Source organism: Sander vitreus, chromosome 5, assembly GCF_031162955.1.
Source record: "Sander vitreus isolate 19-12246 chromosome 5, sanVit1, whole genome shotgun sequence".
Classification (NCBI taxonomy): domain Eukaryota; kingdom Metazoa; phylum Chordata; class Actinopteri; order Perciformes; family Percidae; genus Sander; species Sander vitreus.
Genome location: NC_135859.1, coordinates 38,079,430 through 38,096,929, shown reverse-complemented (window position 1 = coordinate 38,096,929; position 17,500 = coordinate 38,079,430). Strand labels below are relative to the sequence as shown.

Genomic DNA, 17,500 nt, shown 5'->3' with positions numbered 1-17,500 from the left:
TGACCTTTGTTGATCTGAAATGAAGACAGATTCAGCAGCTGCACGGCCTGTTTCTCTCTTCACATGTTTTCAGAAACACGTTACGGTGAACTATTTTAGGACAATATGAGACCGTATTCTGAATGACTCGCTAGTAAGGGCCGGTTGAAAAATCAAAAATCTGGAAGCAGCAGCCAGACCCACGTGACACGTTCGTCTAATCAGCTGCCGGTTTTCATTTTTTGGGCGACAATCCAGATTAGCGCCGCCTGCTGTTATGGAGACGTATTACGTCTCGTCTCTTCGGTGTTCTGAGGAACTTTTTGGACCAACTCGGGGAGACTGATCAGTCACGCTGGCTTTACCGATGACGGTCGGCGTCTGGTCGGTGTGTAACTGCCTTTACGCCGTAACATTACAAAAAACCTATGGGGTTGTCGCTCTGGGACACGTTGCTCTGGGTGGGCGAGTCTAATGCTGGGAGGGAAAAAATGACAGTATACTCACTACAAAAAACTAGACTACACCAACAGCAGGATATCAGATCGTAAAAATTCAGCGTTTAATATTTGCGTTTGTAAATCCATGCGGCCGCGATGGACTCCTGAGCAGATCGGGGGATGTAAAAAAACACAGATAATCTTTAGAACCGGCGGAAACTCAAGCTTAGTGCAGGGCTGTCTGGTCAGGGCACCGGGCCTAAAACCAGCTTGGTTAGTCTGGGGCACACGTGCCAAACTCAAGGCCCGAGGGCCAAATCCGGCCCCTCGCAGGTTTTGATCAGGCCCGCATTTCAATTTAGTTTCACAATAAATTTAGGCCCACCTAGTTTTTGTCGCTTTTCCCAAGTTTTTGGTGCTTTTATTGTATTTTATTTTTACATTTTTTGTGCTTTTTTCCAACATTTTTGACGCCTTTTACGGCGGTTTATGTACTTTTTTTAATGCTTTAGGCACTTTGTTTTAACGTTTTGGATGCTTTACTCAATGTTTTGTCACTTTCTGATGTTTTTGTCACTTTTTCAGACAATTTTGACGCTTTTTTTCCGGCCTTTTTCCAACTTTTTTGGCGCTTTTCTCAACGTATTTGTCGCTGGCTGAGAAGCTTTTTTGGGGCTTTATGAGGCCCAAAATGTAAGTGAGAAGACCACAGTATATGAGACATGCAATAATACAGTCAAAATATTTGACTTTTTCTCTTAAATAAACACATGTCTGGCCCTCGATGTGATTCTCATTTTCCAGTGTGGCCCTCTGGGAAACTGAGTTTGACGCCCCTGATCTAGGGTTAGCAACAGGGGATGGAGAGCTACAGTAGTGAGAAAACAGAAAGTTGAAAGTTCACATAATACGATTGAAATTCATATGTTTTTAACCTTTTTTTTGTTGTCCTCGGGTCAAATTTGACCCATTTTCAAAGATTTTGATAACAGAAATATAGGTTTCTTTCAACCAAATTGCCCAAATATAACAATGGATGCGTGGATGTACATTGTATGGAAGCCATATAACATTTTAACAAATTAATTATTACTTCCATTGAATTGTGGGTGTTTAATTACATTTTTATAGCATTTGAAAGAATAATTTAAAAGGTTTCAAAAACAATCTCCTGAAACTAAACTTTGAAATTCTGCTCAACATCCTCTGATCTTTACTATTAGTCCAAATAATTCTTAATTTCTCCTTTTTTTTAAAACTAAAAACATTTGGTATGATGTCATATAAATTAGGTTTATTGACCATGAATTTTAAAAAGCGTCAGAAGCATCGAAAAAGGGGTCAAAAACAAAAAGTGTTACATTTGTTATTGACCCCTTTGCAGGACAACAAGTTTGTTGGTCGACAGGAAGACAACATATAGGCCGGGAGCCAGGTCAACTCCTAACGATGTTTTCTGCTACCTTTTTTCACTATTATTTGCTATTATCTCATACCTTGGGCCATCACAAGTTGATAACGACCACCCCCAACTCGGCCCCGTTTGGTCTCAGGGGCCAAAAAACACCCTTTTTGGGAAAAGCTTTTGGCGGAATGATGTAATTGTGAACATTAAAGTGCCCATATTATGAAAAAAACACTTTTTCTGGGATTTGGGGTGTTCTTTTGTGTCTCTGGTGCTTCCACACGCATACAAACTTTGAAAAAAATCCATCCATGCTGTTCTGAGTGAGATACGGTTTCTGAATGTGTCCTGCCTTCAGTCTCCGGGTCAGCTGTTCAAAATCGGCACGGCTTGTGACGTCACAAGCCGAAACGAGCTGGCTAACCGCAACTGTTAGCTCGTAGCATTAGCGTTAGCATGCTAACGCTAATACTAACGCTAGCATGCTACCTCATTCTCAATAGCAAAGCACTGCTACAACACACAAGTTCACCATAATCTCCAAAAGAACTACTTCCATGTGTGCCCTCATTTAGAAGAAGTCTCCCAGCTAATCCTGCCTTGTAACTGACTGAAGGTGGAGAAACAGCCTTTCTTTTACTGTCTATGGAGCTAGCTAGCTGACATGATCTACATCTGAGCTACTGAGCATGTGCAATCAAAGATAGTACAGAAGAAGAAAAGAGGTCTCACTCTGTAGCTAAAACAGAGACCAGCTGAAAGAGGATCTGCAGCAGTGAGAGAGAGCTGTGCAGTACAACAACAATATGGTGTTTTTTGAAAATTAAATCATGTAAACCTATTCTGGTACAACCTTAAAATACAATTATGAACCTGAAAATGAGCATAATATGGGCGCTTTAAGGTACTGCAGCTACATAAATGGTCAAATAACCATACAATTTTGCATGGTGTATCCTGACACATGAGGGGGGGAGAACTAGTAGAAAAAGATTCTGGGGAATGCTGCCTTTTGGCTGACAAATATCACCCTCAACATACCCCAAAAGACAAAAAAATGTCTGTCCGCCTGACAAATTGTCATCAAAAGTGATCATTTTCAAACATTTTATTATAGATATCACTGCCTGAAATGTACATGAAAAACTTCCCAAATTCATAAGCTTCAATTGAAGTCCAAGATGACCTTTCTATCTAGAGGATTACAGCTGGTATAACCAAAGTTCTCCACTGCACCTCAAATCGCAGAACACAGCTTTCAAGCATTACCATTCCATATGGGATTATGCATATTTTTTTCATATGAACAATATCTTAAATAAGAGCTGAGATTTGACTTATGTACTGCCATACTATATGAAGTGAATTACCTTACAAGTGAATAATATTAAGCCCCTAGGTGGACTGGGGTCAGGGTGTAAGATAAAACAATGGTAACCAGGTTACACACATAAACACACTAACCAACCAACCAACACACTAACCAACCAACCAACACACTAACCAACCAACCAACACACTAACCAACCAACCAACACACTAACCAACCAACCAACACACTAACCAACCAACCAACACACTAACCAACCAACCAACACACTAACCAACCAACACACTAACCAACCAACCAACACACCAACCAACACACTAACCAACCAACCAACACACTAACCAACCAACACACTAACCAACCAACCAACACAGTAACCAACACACTAACCAACCAACCAACACACTAACCAACCAACCAACACACTAACCAACCAACCAACACAGTAACCAACACACTAACCAACCAACCAACACACTAACCAACCAACACACTAACCAACCAACCAACACACTAACCAACCAACACACTAACCAACCAACACACTAACCAACCAACCAACACAGTAACCAACACACTAACCAACCAACCAACACACTAACCAACACACTAAACAACCAACACACTAACCCAGCAAGCTAGTTAAGCATCTAAAGATCCAATAATTGCCAACGAGTCTACAACTGGTCAAAGTTGTCATGGTGACTTTTTTAAGGTATGTTGATTGATTTACGAAGTCAACTCATGCATCGAGGAACACATGAGAAAACATTCCACCTTAAATGTTTCCGTTTGAATGGTGAATTAAATTATTTTTTCTCAGTCTATAGCTAACTGTTAACTAGTAAAGATGACAAGGCAGAAACACACCCGTTACTTTTATAGTTCTAGTTCACTAATGTGTGTAAACTTGCCAGCATAGGAACAGCAGTTACATACAGTGCTGCTCATGAGTTTATGAACCCATGCTGAAGTTGACTAAAAAGAGGAATAAAAAAATCATCTTTTGGAAATTGATCTTAATGCCTTAATTAAATGAATAATTGTGAATGAATAATGTATCGTAAATAAATAAATGTTCTTCCTTAAAATACAGGGGGCATAAGTCAGTCCACCCCTATGTTAGATTCCCATAGAGGCAGGCAGGCTTTTATTTTGAAAGGCCAGTTATTTCATGGATCCAGGATACTATGATCCTGATAAACATCCCTTGGCCCCCCCATCATCACATACCCTTCACCATACCCCCCCCCATCATCACATACCCTTCACCATACCCCCCCATAATCACATACCTTTCACCATACCCCCCCCATCATCACATACCCTTCACCATACCCCCCCATCATCACATACCCTTCACCATACCCCCCCATCATCACATACCCTTCACCATACCCCCCCCCATCATCACATACCCTTCACCATACCCCCCCATAATCACATACCTTTCACCATACCCCCCCATCATCACATACCCTTCACCATACCCCCACATCATCACATACCCTTCACCATACCCCCCCATAATCACATACCCTTCACCATACCCCCACATCATCACATACCCTTCACCATACCCCCACATCATCACATACCCTTCACCATACCCCCACATCATCACATACCCTTTACCATACCCCCACATCATCACATACCCTTCACCATACCCCCCATCATCACATACCCTTCACCATACCCCCACATGGGGTGGCATGGGGTACTTTCCATAAAATTATCTCTCAATGCAAATCAAACCAGCTGTTAGGCTAACTGAAATACAACCAAACTGAAATTTAAATGCTTAAAAACCAAAACGTAGCCAAAGACTCACCTGAGTCCCTGGAGGAGGGTCGTCTGGGGGAGGCTGGTTTGGGGGAGGGACGTCTGGGGGAGGCTGGTTTGGGGGAGGGACGTCTGGGGGAGGGTCGTTTGGGGGAGGGTCGTTTGGGGGAGGGACATCTGGGGGAGGGCCTCTGAGAAAGGCATCGGGGGTTTGGGAGGAGCTGAGTCCTCTGCAGGATCTGCTGGACTCCTATCTGCCGTCTGCTGGTCATCAGACGAACCTGTCTGTCCCACAGCAGCCTGTGATTGGACAGGAGACAAGGGGGCGGGGTTGCCTTGTCTTTCTGCAGCCAATCGAACCAGTTCCTAATGGAGAAACAAATGATTATAACACATTTTTAGTTGCAGAAGAGACTAGGGGAAAAGCAGAGAGGGCCTGGCGTAAACGTAGCAGGATATATTATATGTATATATGGAGATGTAGCTCGACCAATCAGGAGCCAATCCCAGCTGTCCATCAAATGACACCAACAGCTGCACCTCTAGTCACCAGTCTGTCAAGCTTCTGAAGTTTGCGGACAACACCTCCCTCATCAGACTCATCTCTGATGGAGACGAGTCCGCCTACAGGTGGGAAGCTGACCACCTGGTGACCTGGTGCAAGCTAAACAACCTAGAGCTCAACGTTCTAAAGACAGTGGAGATGGTTGTGGACTTCAGGAAGAACCCAGCCCCACCTGCCCCCATCACCCTCTGTGACTCCACAATTAACATTGTGGAGTCTTTCCGCTTCCTGGGAACTATAATCTCCTAGGACCTCAAGTGGGAGCTGAACATCAGCTCCCTCGTCAAGAAAGCACAACAGAGGATGTACTTCCTGCGGCAGCTGAAGAAATTCAACCTGCCAAAGACAATGATGGTGCATCTCTACACAGCCATCATTGAGTCCATCCTCACATCCTCCATCACCATCTGGTACGCTGCTGCCACAGCCAAGGACAAGGGCAGATTGTCCTCACATCCTCCATCACCATCTGGTACACTGCTGCCACAGCCAAGGACAAGGGCAGACTGTCCTCACATCCTCCATCACCATCTGGTACGCTGCTGCCACAGCCAAGGACAGACTGTTCTCACATCCTCCATCACCATCTGGTACGCTGCTAGCACAGCCAAGGACAAGGGCAGACTGTTCTCACATCCTCCATCACCATCTAGTACGCTGCTGCCACAGCCAAGGACAAGGGCAGACTGCAGCGTGTCATTCGGTCAGCAGAGAAGGTGATTGGCTTCAATCTGCCGCTGCTCCAGGACCTATACGCCACCAGGACTCTGAAGCGTGCTGGAAAGATTGTGGCCGACCCCTCCCACCCCGGACACAAACTCTTTGAGCCACTCCCCTCTGGCAGGAGGCTGAGGTCCATCAGGACCAGAACCTCACGTCACATGATCAGCTTTTCCCCCTCCGCCACTAGACTTATCAACAAGGCCCGGACCCCACCCTGACTCTCCACCTTCATGCCACTGTTCTCTCTCTGCTGTATTGCTCTTTGCTCTTTATTTTTTATTTATATCTTTATTTATTCTTTATTTTTAACTTAATACATACTGTGTAAATATACTTATACTTATATTGTTTAATATTCCATCTAAAGAATGTGTGACGTGCACCAACAACACCAAAACAAACTCCTTGTATGTGTTAAAAAACGTACTTGGCAATAAAACCCTTTCTGATTCTGATTCTGATTCTGATTCTGACTAGTAAAAACCAAACTGATGATAAACATGAACACTGGAACAGAACTACTTAAAATCACAGAAACATCTTTGGGGAACATTTATTTTCTCACCTTGACGCTGTCGAGCACGGCCCTGATCACCGTGGTAACGCTTGCTGTGGACTCTTTGTTGCCGTGGGCGACACCTTGCAGCATCACCTGATCGACCCAGCGGATCAGCTGAGCCAGAGACCGGTAGAGACGACTGAGACAGGAGGAGACGGTCTTACTGCAGAGAGACAGACAGACAGAGGGAGAGACAGACAGACAGACAGGCAGACAGACAGACAGAGGGAGAGACAGACAGACAGAGGGAGAGACAGACAGACAGGCAGGCAGGCAGGCAGGCAGACAGACAGATAGACAGACAGAGACAGACAGAGGGACAGACAGGCAGAGGGAGAGACAGACAGACAGGCAGACAGACAGGCAGACAGACAGACAGGCAGACAGACAGACAGAGACAGACAGGCAGAGGGAGAGACAGACAGACAGACACAGACACACAGATAGGCAGGCAGGCAGGCAGGCAGACAGACAGACAGAGGGACAGGCAGACAGACAGACAGGCAGGCAGGCAGGCAGAGGGAGAGACAGACAGAGGGAGAGACAGACAGACAGACAGACAGACAGACAGACAGATAGACACACAGACAGACATGGTTTAGTCTGGTACAACAGATGGACGGTCAGCGGTAAGTGTGTATGGTCGGCATCAGTTGACAGAAACAGGAAGTTATTGTCTTTGCTCAGGACTTTTTTCCTTCTAAGTTCCTGTAAAGTTGTTACTGAACTGAGAAAACAGAAAAGTTTATCTGACAGAACTGTGGGGGGGACTCAGACCAGAGAGGTTGGGAACCTCTGGACTAGTGGTTCTACAGGACTGTGGGGGGGACTCAGACCAGAAAGGTTGGGAACCTCTGGACTAGTGGTTCTACAGGACTGCGGGGAGAACTCAGACCAGAAAGGTTGGGAACCTCTGGACTAGTGTATGGTTCTACAGGACTGTAGGGGGGAACACAGACCAGAAATGTTGGGAACCTCTGGACTAGTGTATGGTTCTACAGGACTGTAGGGGGGAACACAGACCAGAAATGTTGGGAACCTCTGGACTAGTGTATGGTTCTACAGGACTGCAGGGGGGAACACAGACCAGAAAGGTTGGGAGCCTCTGGACTAGTTGTTCTACAGGACTGTAGGGGGGAACACAGACCAGAAAGGTTGGGAGCCTCTGGACTAGCGTACGGTTCTACAGGACTGGGATGCCGGCACATCTGGCTGCTGACTGTAATGTTAAAGAATGTTTTTGGTGTCTCCTACCTGTTGTGCAGGTGTGGCTCCAGCTGGACCAGAGTCTGCACTGCCTCCAGGACACCACCAGACGCCCCGCCCAGCAGACCGCCCACCACACACTGGTCCACTCCCAGTCTGTCCACTCCTAGTCTGTCCACCAGTGCTTTGAAGTACTGCAGAGAGCTGATGACGACCCGCTGCTGGTCCTCCAACACACACACCGCCTGAAACACACACACACACACACACACACACACACACACACACACACACACACACACACACACACTCTTAAGCTCTTTAATAAACAACATTTTCCCTAACCCAAAACAGCTTCCAAGTGTACAGCTTGTATAACAGAGTAAAGTATGAAGTGTACAGCTTGTATAACAGAGTAAAGTATGAAGTGTACAGCTTGTATAACAGAGTAAAGTATGAAGTGTACAGCTTGTATAACAGAGTAAATGTGCTGTCCCCTCAAAATAACTCAACACACAGCCATTAATGTCTAAACCGCTGGCAACTAAAGTCAGTACACCCCCTTCACCATACCCCACATCATCACATACCCTTCACCATACCCCACATCATCACATACCCTTCACCATACCCCCACATTATCACATACCCTTCACCATACCCCCACATCATCACATACCCTTCACCATACCCCCACATCATCACATACCCTTCACCATACCCCCCCCCCCCATCATCACAGACCCTTCACCATACCTAGAGATTAACATGGTTGTATTTCAGTTAGTCTAATAGCTGGTTGGATTTGCATTGAGAGATGATTTTATGGAAAGTACCCCATGCCGATCTCTAGGTATGTCTAGGTATGCATAGTTGAGTCGCATGGCCTTGTTTCTATGTCGGAGGTATGGCTTTTTGGCTGCAACTCTTCCATGAAGACCACTTCTGGCCAGACTTCTCCAGACAGTAGATGGGTGTACCTGGGTCCCACTGGTTTCTACCAGTTCTGAGCTGATGGCCCTGCTGGACATCTTCCCATTTCAAAGGGAAATAAGCTTGATGTGTTTTTGATCTGCTGCACTAAGTTTCCTTGGCCGACCACTGAGTCTATGATCCTCAACGTTCCCTGACTTTTTGCAAGTGTACCTATAAGAATTGATGCTGGTTTGAAGGCAAAGGGTAGTAACACCAAATATTGATTGGATTTAGATGTTTTTTTGGTCGCTCACTTTGCATTTTGTAAATTGATAAAAATAAACAATCATCATTTATATTTTTGAAAGCATTCTTAGTTTACAGCATTTTTTCACATCTGCCTAAGACTTTTGCACAGTACTGTATATATAGTATATTATATAGTAATGGATGTGCGTTATCTTTAGTAGAGCCAGCATCGCTGCGTCCGCAGCTCAGCGCTGCCCAGCGCTGCCCAGCGCTGCCCAGGACCATCGTGATTGGTTTAAAGAAATGCCAATAACCCACAGCGTTTTGTTCTCCTATCCCAGAATGCATCAGTGGTGCAGCCAGACCTAGACAAGCCTACCTTGTGCTGCAGGTTGAGGTCTGCTGGTTTGACTCGCTGGAACGGGGTGTGTTTGATTCGCTCAGAGCGTCTGCCCCTCTGAGAGTGGAGCTTATCCTTCAGCCTCATGGTGAGAGACACAAACTGAGATGCTGGAGAGGAAGAGCACCATCATCATCATCATCATAATCATCTTCATCTTCATCATCATCATCATCATCATCTTCATCTTTAACTCAGCTCACTTTCAAACACTTCTACTCTGGAGGACGGGAGTGTTTTTAGCCTGCGCTGGCTAACAGTTAGCATACGAGACAGAAGGAAGAAGGAGCTTACCTGTCTTACTCTCAGCCCGGGAGGACATGTCTGCAGGTGTACAGACAGACAGACACACAGCTGGAAGTGTCAAATCAGCAGAGCGATAGTTTTGAATCCTCTGCTCTCATGTTTTACAGCTCACTCTCTCTCTCACACGTTTCTCTTTCTGTCTTTCTTCCTTCCTCCTCCTCCTTCTTCCTCTTTCTTTCTCAGCTGAGTTCAGTCAGCGTGTCTGTCTGCCTGTCTGTCTGTCTTGCACCCCCCCCTGCTGGCTGCCAGCAGACAGCACAGCTCTGGGAGAAAAACTGCTTCCTGTTTCTGAGTCCAGAGGAACTTAAACCTTTTATTAAATCAACTTCTGTCTAAACTCTGTTGTACTTATTTCATATGTCTAAACTAAACTAAACTAATCTAAAGAGCAGCAGAGATACTGGCAGGGTAGTAGACGGTCCAACAGTCCCTGAGTGGATAGAAATAGTTCAGGAGATTTATGTTATGGAAGCATTGAGACTCGCTGCTGAAAAATAATATTAAGAAAGAAGGAAGAACTGGAAATCTAACTTGAATCTGAAGTTAATTTAAAGGTGCCCCCCCACCACCTACTGACGCTGCCTGTTGCTGATTGGCTGGAACAGTGTTTGGTGGCTCGTGCAGACAGGGCTGCACTCTTGCTACGTTTCCATGTGGCCGGCTATTTTCATAAACGGACATTTTAACCTCTCGGTTTTCAAAAAATAACATCGTGCACAGCTGTCAGTTTTCAGGAAAGTGTTCATTTACATGTCCTCGTGTATATATGCCGTCAAGAGCACGCCAGACCTGTAGTTGGCAGTGTAACGAGAAGCTCAAGCCCACGTTAGCCAATCAGAATCCCCCAAATAGCAACAACAGCAACGAATCACTTCCTCTCACTTCCTCACTTCCTCGTCTGCCTAAACCTCCGTTTGTTTCAGTTTACGTGCAAACAAAGTTTTCCAAAATCTCCACCCTGGCCGGAGTTTTTAGAAAGAATGGTTTTTAGAGGCAAATTCTCCGTTTGCGTGTAAACGAAGGGCACAAATGAAGGGAAATGTCTCAGTTTTTCAAAATAACCATGTACGTGTAAACGGGGTACTAGTCTCTCATGTCCAGACCTTCCTCCACAGCTCTGTGGAGGAAGGTCTGACTAGTCCACACAGCATTCCTGGATGGGAGGACAACCTGCTCTGGTTTATTGGCATTTCTTTAAACCAATCACAATCATCGTGGGCGGGGCTAAGCTCCGGACGGAGCCACGGTGCCTCTGCTAAACAGTCTCAGGAAGGAGCTGGTTTTGGTGGAACATGTGGACGTTCAAAAGTAGTTTTAGTCGTGCAACAGAAAGCTCAGATTGGACAGATAGTCTAGCTAGCTGTCTGGATTTACCCTGCAGAGATCTGAGGAGCAGTTAACCATAGTCCTCACAAATCCACCAGAGGTTAGAACGCCAACACAGAGACAGAGGAAGGGGACGCACATCCGGCTGAAATGAGGGACATCCGGAGTATTTTCCGTTGGCAGCGGAGCAATCCTGGAAGTGGAACGTCACCTTGCTACACCCTGGAAATGATATATGATGTTTCTGTAAATGATAGAGTGTGGTCTAGACCAGTGTTTCTGAAATGGGGGGGTATGCGTACTCCTGGGGTTACTTTGGAGTACTGAAGGGGGTACATGAACTTTTTGCAAAATGCTCATTTAAAAATATGTTATGCATAATTCCTGAAATAATTACACTATAATAATGTATGATTTACTGTAAGTGATTCTGAACATTTGAAATGTAGCATTTAAATGTTTTTCAGTTCCGAGGTTGTTGTTTAGTAGATCTCACTGCCAACACTGTGTTGTTCCTCTTTATATAGATGTAAAAATGTTTTTGCGCTGGTCAGGGGGTACTTGGCTTGAAAACACAATTCAAAGGGGGTACACTATTGAAAAAAGTTTGAGAACCCCTGGTCTAGACCTACTCTATCTGTAACGTGTCCTGAGATAACTCTTGTCATGGGTCCAAGCCCGAGGCTGTGGGAACTGCAGTCCTACAGCAGGGCTGTGGAACCCTATTGTTTTTCTAGAGATTATAATTTTTCCGTTGATGAAACGCACGCTACAGCCTAAACCGTACATGGTGGGGGGGCTGCCGATTTCAGGACTGGTCCAAGACTCTGAGACAAAAATGGACACACTTCCACCAGTAGGTGGCGCTACAGCAGAAGAAACGTGTTTGGCCCTATAACTCCCAAACCGTACATCACACATTCAAAACCATATATTCTCACGTTCCCTGGATCCAGCTGAATCACGGGATATAGGCCACGCCCATTTCTGCCAAGACTTTTATGCGTGAAAAATCAAGATTTATCGAAAACCTACTTTGCCGAACTTCTCCTAGACTCTGCATATTACGCACAAACACATTTGTGTAGCTAACTATGTAAACACCAATGTTGCCATATCTCGCGAAAATTTAGATTCTTCTTTGCCATGACGCTCTGGAGGTCCCGCACACTTTTAACGAAAATTGGGCTCTACAAGTACAAAAAGTTTATATCTCATGAACGGCTCATCCGATTTTTACAACATTTGGAGGGTACCATCTAGACCCACTCCTGAGGCCAACCCTACAGTGGGGTACTGATTGGTCAAAGTGGGCGTGGCCTATGGGACTCACATTTGGATTCACCACTTACACTAATATGAACAACTTGGGTCTTGGACCTCACCTACCAAAAATTACACGTGGACCACTAGGTGGCGCTATAATGACATCAAATGTGTTTTTGCCTTTAACTCCCACATTAGTCATCGCACATTAGAAATCCTTACATCCCTGTGTATCTTGGATTAAGCTGAATCACATGATATAGGCCCCACCCATTTCCGCTATGAAGTTTTTCCGCAATATTGCGCAATGTGCAAAACCAACTTTTTCGAACTCGTTCTAGGCCGTGTGACTGTTCTGCACGAAACCTGGTACATAACATCTCCAGAGGACCTGACCAAAAGTTATTAAAAGAATTATCAAAAGAACACAAACTTTATCATATCTCGGCCAAATTAAATGCTATCAGCAAAAACCTTGGCAGGAGTGTTCAACATCACACTCCGATGCTCTGTACCAAATTTGGTGAAGGTCGACCAATAGGGGGCGCTATAATCAACGTTTATGTGTTTTGGCCGATAACTCAATGCATGCAAATGGGACATTTGCAATTGCAATTTATCTGCCGTAGTAATTTCTATCGACACGAAACTTGTGATGCTTGGTCGGCATGCCGCTCTGAGGCTCTGTACCAAATTTGGTGAAGATCGCCCATTGGGGGGCGCAATAGCCAACGTATCATTGTTAATGGGATATTTGCAACGGCAATGTACCGCAGACCTTGCGGCTCACACCTTTCGATTTACTGACGTTTCCGAAGGCTTGGACCCGTCATAACTGCTTGCAGTTCTAGTTAGGATTTGATACTATAAATAAAATTTAATTAAAGGAGAGCGGACACTCAAGCGTTTCATTCACACAGACTTTATTAATGTCGACACGTCTCAATAGGCCCAAATACACAACACAAGACACACAACTACACACACACACACACATAACTACACACACACACATACACACACACACACACACACGTACACTACAGTCTGGGCCGCTGCATATTTCAGTTGAACAGATCGATATATATATATATATATATATATATATATTTATGGTTGATAATTTCCTTCATATATTCTGTAAACATTGATATAAACACAGCGTGAAGTATCTACGATCACAGGTGTGTGTGTCTGCCGCAGAGAAACACTTATTTTTAGGGATGTTCATGGGAATGAGAGGGGGGAACACCAGAGCAGGGGGAATGAGAGGGGGGAACACCAGAGCAGGAGGAATGAGAGGGGGGAACACCAGAGCAGGGGGAATGAGAGGGGGAAACGCCAGAGCAGGGGGAATGAGAGGGGGGAACACCAGAGCAGGGGGAATGAGAGGGGGAACACCAGAGCAGGGGGAATGAGAGGGGGAACACCAGAGCAGGGGGAATGATCCCCGATCATTTACAAAATGCCCATATATTATAAATATGATCCGATCGGGATCCCTACTTTATATTAAAACTAACGAGCACACAAGGAAACATCACAGCACACACGCTCTGCAGACAGACATGATCACTAGCACACAGACAGGTTCACAGACACAATTAATACATCAAATACACTTTGTCCTTCAGTCCCAAACATCTACATCTAACAGCAGGAGTCTCTTAAAGGCTCATTTTTAAATCCATGCATGTGATTCTTACGGTCAAAGACAGTCCAACAATATTATTAAACATGAACTCTCTCCCAAATCCAAAGAACAGAGAGCCTCGTCAAGCCGAGTTCAGTTATTTGGTTCACCCCGGAGTTGGCCTGAGCTTTCACATCACCCAAAACCACCCACCAGACTCCATGTAAATAATCAGGACTTTTATCATGGTAAAACACAGAAACTAAATCAAACTATCAAAAGACGTCTCGGTTCATCTTTCCACATATCAATTAGAAACACACATAGTAAATAAATCAATAAATAAATCAATAAATAAATCAATGAATACATTCATTAAAACAATATGTAAACTTTACACTGTAAAGAAAAGTTCAACAATTCAACATTTCAGCATAAATAAGAACAGTAAAAGACAGACAGACAGGCAGCGGGCCTGTCTCAGTCTCCTGAGAGCAGACAGACAACAGACCTGTCTCACTCTCCAGAGAGCAGTACATGTCTCACTCTCCTGAGAGCAGGACATGTCTCACTCTCCTGAGAGCAGGTAGACAAAGGACCTCTCTCACTCTCCTGAGAGGAGGCAGAGGACCTGTCTCACTCTCCAGAGAGCAGTACATGTCTCACTCTCCTGAGAGCAGACAGACAGCTGGACCAAACATGTTAATATTGCTGATTGTTTGCTGTACATGATGAGCTGATGATAGTAAAGTTGACAGAAACAGAACCTCGCCGAGGTCAAAGGTTAATACTCCACAGAAGACTGGGGGCTCTCTCCGTGGGCGGGGCTACCTTTACTGGGACGACTGGGAACCAAATACAAACACGGAGAAACACGGAGAGAAAAGACAACAAGTCAATCAACAGAAACATCAATCACGAATGTTTAAATAAATCATTGAGAAGAGACATCTAGTCGGTCGGATTCCAGCAGACGCCAGCAGACGCAGCGGCCCTGTGATTGGTCTAGACAAGGCCTGTGATTGGTCTAGACCACACCTGTGATTGGTCTAGACAAGGCCTGTGATTGGTCTAGACCACACCTGTGATTGGTCTAGACAACGCCTGTGATTGGTCTAGACTACACCTGTGATTGGTCTAGACAAGGCCTGTGATTGGTCTAGACTACACCTGTGATTGGTCTAGACAACGCCTGTGATTGGTCTAGACAACACCTGTGATTGGTCTAGACAAGGCCTGTGATTGGTCTAGACTACGCCTGTGATTGGTCTAGACAAGGCCTGTGATTGGTCTAGACTACACCTGTGATTGGTCTAGACTACGCCTGTGATTGGTCTAGACTACGCCTGTGATTGGTCTAGACTACGCCTGTGATTGGTCTAGACTACGCCTGTGATTGGTCTAGACCACGCCTGTGATTGGTCTAGACCACGCCTGTGATTGGTCTAGACCAGGGGTTTTCAAATTGGGTGAATGTGAACCTCCCCTTAGAGTAGGTAAGGACAGCCGGGCCCAAAATCCCGTCCGCCTGCCTTAACCCACACACGCCTCTGCAGTAAATGCCATATTGTGTGTTTGATGAGTTTCAATAACAACTGATAAAATGTAAATATTTTTTCATATTGTATTTGAATATTTTATACATTCATAAACGGTTCTTTGCAACAGCAAATCATTTCCAACTTCATGCAGGCCTAATTGAGGCTACTTTTAAAGACCAGTGGGCCTATCCACAAGTCAACAAAACATGCTTAACATGTGGAATCAGCAAGTTAGATTTCACCAACATTTAGTGGTTTATGTCTAATCATAACTGGCCTGGCGACCCAAAGGCCAGGTTCTGTTTCCAGGTCTGTGTGGTGACTTAGGATTTTTAGAATTTTTTTGCATTAAACACTTCATTTCCTGCATTCAGGTGAATTTGTGTGCACCTATTTCTACCTTTTTCTGAATCAATATGCTGGAAATATCTTTATGTAAAGGGCAACATAGATTACAATCCAAATATAAAAATATAAAGGAATATTTAGCAGTAAGGCTCTCAGGCATTCTATCATTATATATCATTCATCTATTTATTCTCCTGTAGATCTGCTTAACTAATTCTATCTGAGTCAGCACACATGTAGCCTAGCATCATTTACTCCATCCATCCATCTTCATCCGCTTATCCGGGGTCGGGTCGCGGGGGTAGCAGCTCCAGCATCATTTACTCCTCCCTCCTTAAATGTGCACATGACAATTATTCACCTCAATGATACATGAATTCATTTTAATGAATTAAACTCCTGGACTGTAATATTTCAGATGTTTGAGCAAGATTCCTGCTCATGTCCAAAACTTTGTGCACATTCAAAATATATCTCATCCCATCTATGTTCTTTGAGATTTGGAGGAGTCGTGGTATTTTGAGAAAAATGAAGTGATAATAATAATAGGCTATTACAAGAATAAAGTCACAATATTTCAGAAAATAATCCACCTGCACCATAGTCTGCTGCGCATTACGTGATTGCTCTGCTGATACGGTAGATCTCAGACCGTCTGACAGACTCAGAGCCCTGTTTGGGTCTCTGGTCTCTGAATGAGACAAAGTTCAGGGAAGTGGCTGCTCTACATCGGAGGTTGAAAACCCGAAACTACGGCAGAAATACACGGAGCACAAACGCATCACATCTGCTTCAGCATGCCCACAGCAGAGTGCATCCATAAACCTGAAGCTGCACAGCTTTCTACAGTGAGAGTGGACACTCAGTGATGTCCGCTTTCATATTTGTCAGTCAACTTTTCAAAAAACATTTGGGAATACACTCAAAACATTCGGGGCTGAAGTCCCGGCAAAATCAGCTGACGCCGTGTCTGTCAGTGGGAACAATGAGGCCGCGCTTATGATGCACAGAGGGGAGAAATAAACGCAAGTGGTCCTCCACCTGCAGCCTTGATCTACATCTGTTTTTAATCAGGGTCAGTGCTGAAGACCCACACTCACACCAGCAGGTGGAGGTGAAGGGGATTAGGACTTCCATAGCCTGGAGATGTGGGGGAACTCGCTCTCCACAGACGACCATGAACGCGTGATGGACATTTGTCCCGGTCTCTGTCCCACTGCAGCAGAGGAGCAGCCTGGGACCCCCACCAGGTAAAACCTAACCTTAACTCAGGATCATATTCCCTACGTTTGTTGCTGGGTCCTGTCTCCTCCCTTAATGCTGACTTCTGTTGACTTGGGACAAGGAAACGATGCTTTTTAAAGCTAATCCACGCACGCACAGTTACCGATATCAATAGAGCTGCATACAGAGTTATTGTTTCTTGGCGTGTCGCGACTCAACTGTGGCTCTTTGGCGCCCCTCAGGGGAGGCACGCCTCACCTATTGAACACCACTGGTCTAGACTACACCTGTGATTGGTCT

The 17,500-nt window shown here is 44.9% G+C and overlaps 2 protein-coding genes across 2 annotated transcripts in view; both read right to left on the bottom strand.

Annotated features, from left to right (window-relative positions):
- Positions 1–10,035, bottom strand: part of LOC144518802 (rap guanine nucleotide exchange factor 1-like) — a 34,203-nt gene extending 24,168 nt beyond the window's left edge. Inside the window, exons 1-5 of the mRNA XM_078251726.1 lie at positions 9,851–10,035; positions 9,536–9,666; positions 8,041–8,237; positions 6,793–6,949; positions 4,989–5,305 (exon numbers count right to left, since the gene is read on the bottom strand). Coding sequence (XP_078107852.1) covers positions 4,989–5,305; positions 6,793–6,949; positions 8,041–8,237; positions 9,536–9,666; positions 9,851–9,878 — 830 coding nt within the window. The 5' untranslated portion in view covers positions 9,879–10,035. The remainder of the gene's footprint in view (positions 1–4,988; positions 5,306–6,792; positions 6,950–8,040; positions 8,238–9,535; positions 9,667–9,850) is intronic.
- A 4,724-nt stretch (positions 10,036–14,759) lies between these two features.
- The window catches only part of LOC144517739 (dynamin-1-like), a 29,188-nt gene continuing 26,447 nt past the window's right edge, over positions 14,760–17,500 (bottom strand). The window contains exon 23 of the mRNA XM_078249864.1: positions 14,760–14,932. Coding sequence (XP_078105990.1) covers positions 14,872–14,932 — 61 coding nt within the window. The 3' untranslated portion in view covers positions 14,760–14,871. The remainder of the gene's footprint in view (positions 14,933–17,500) is intronic.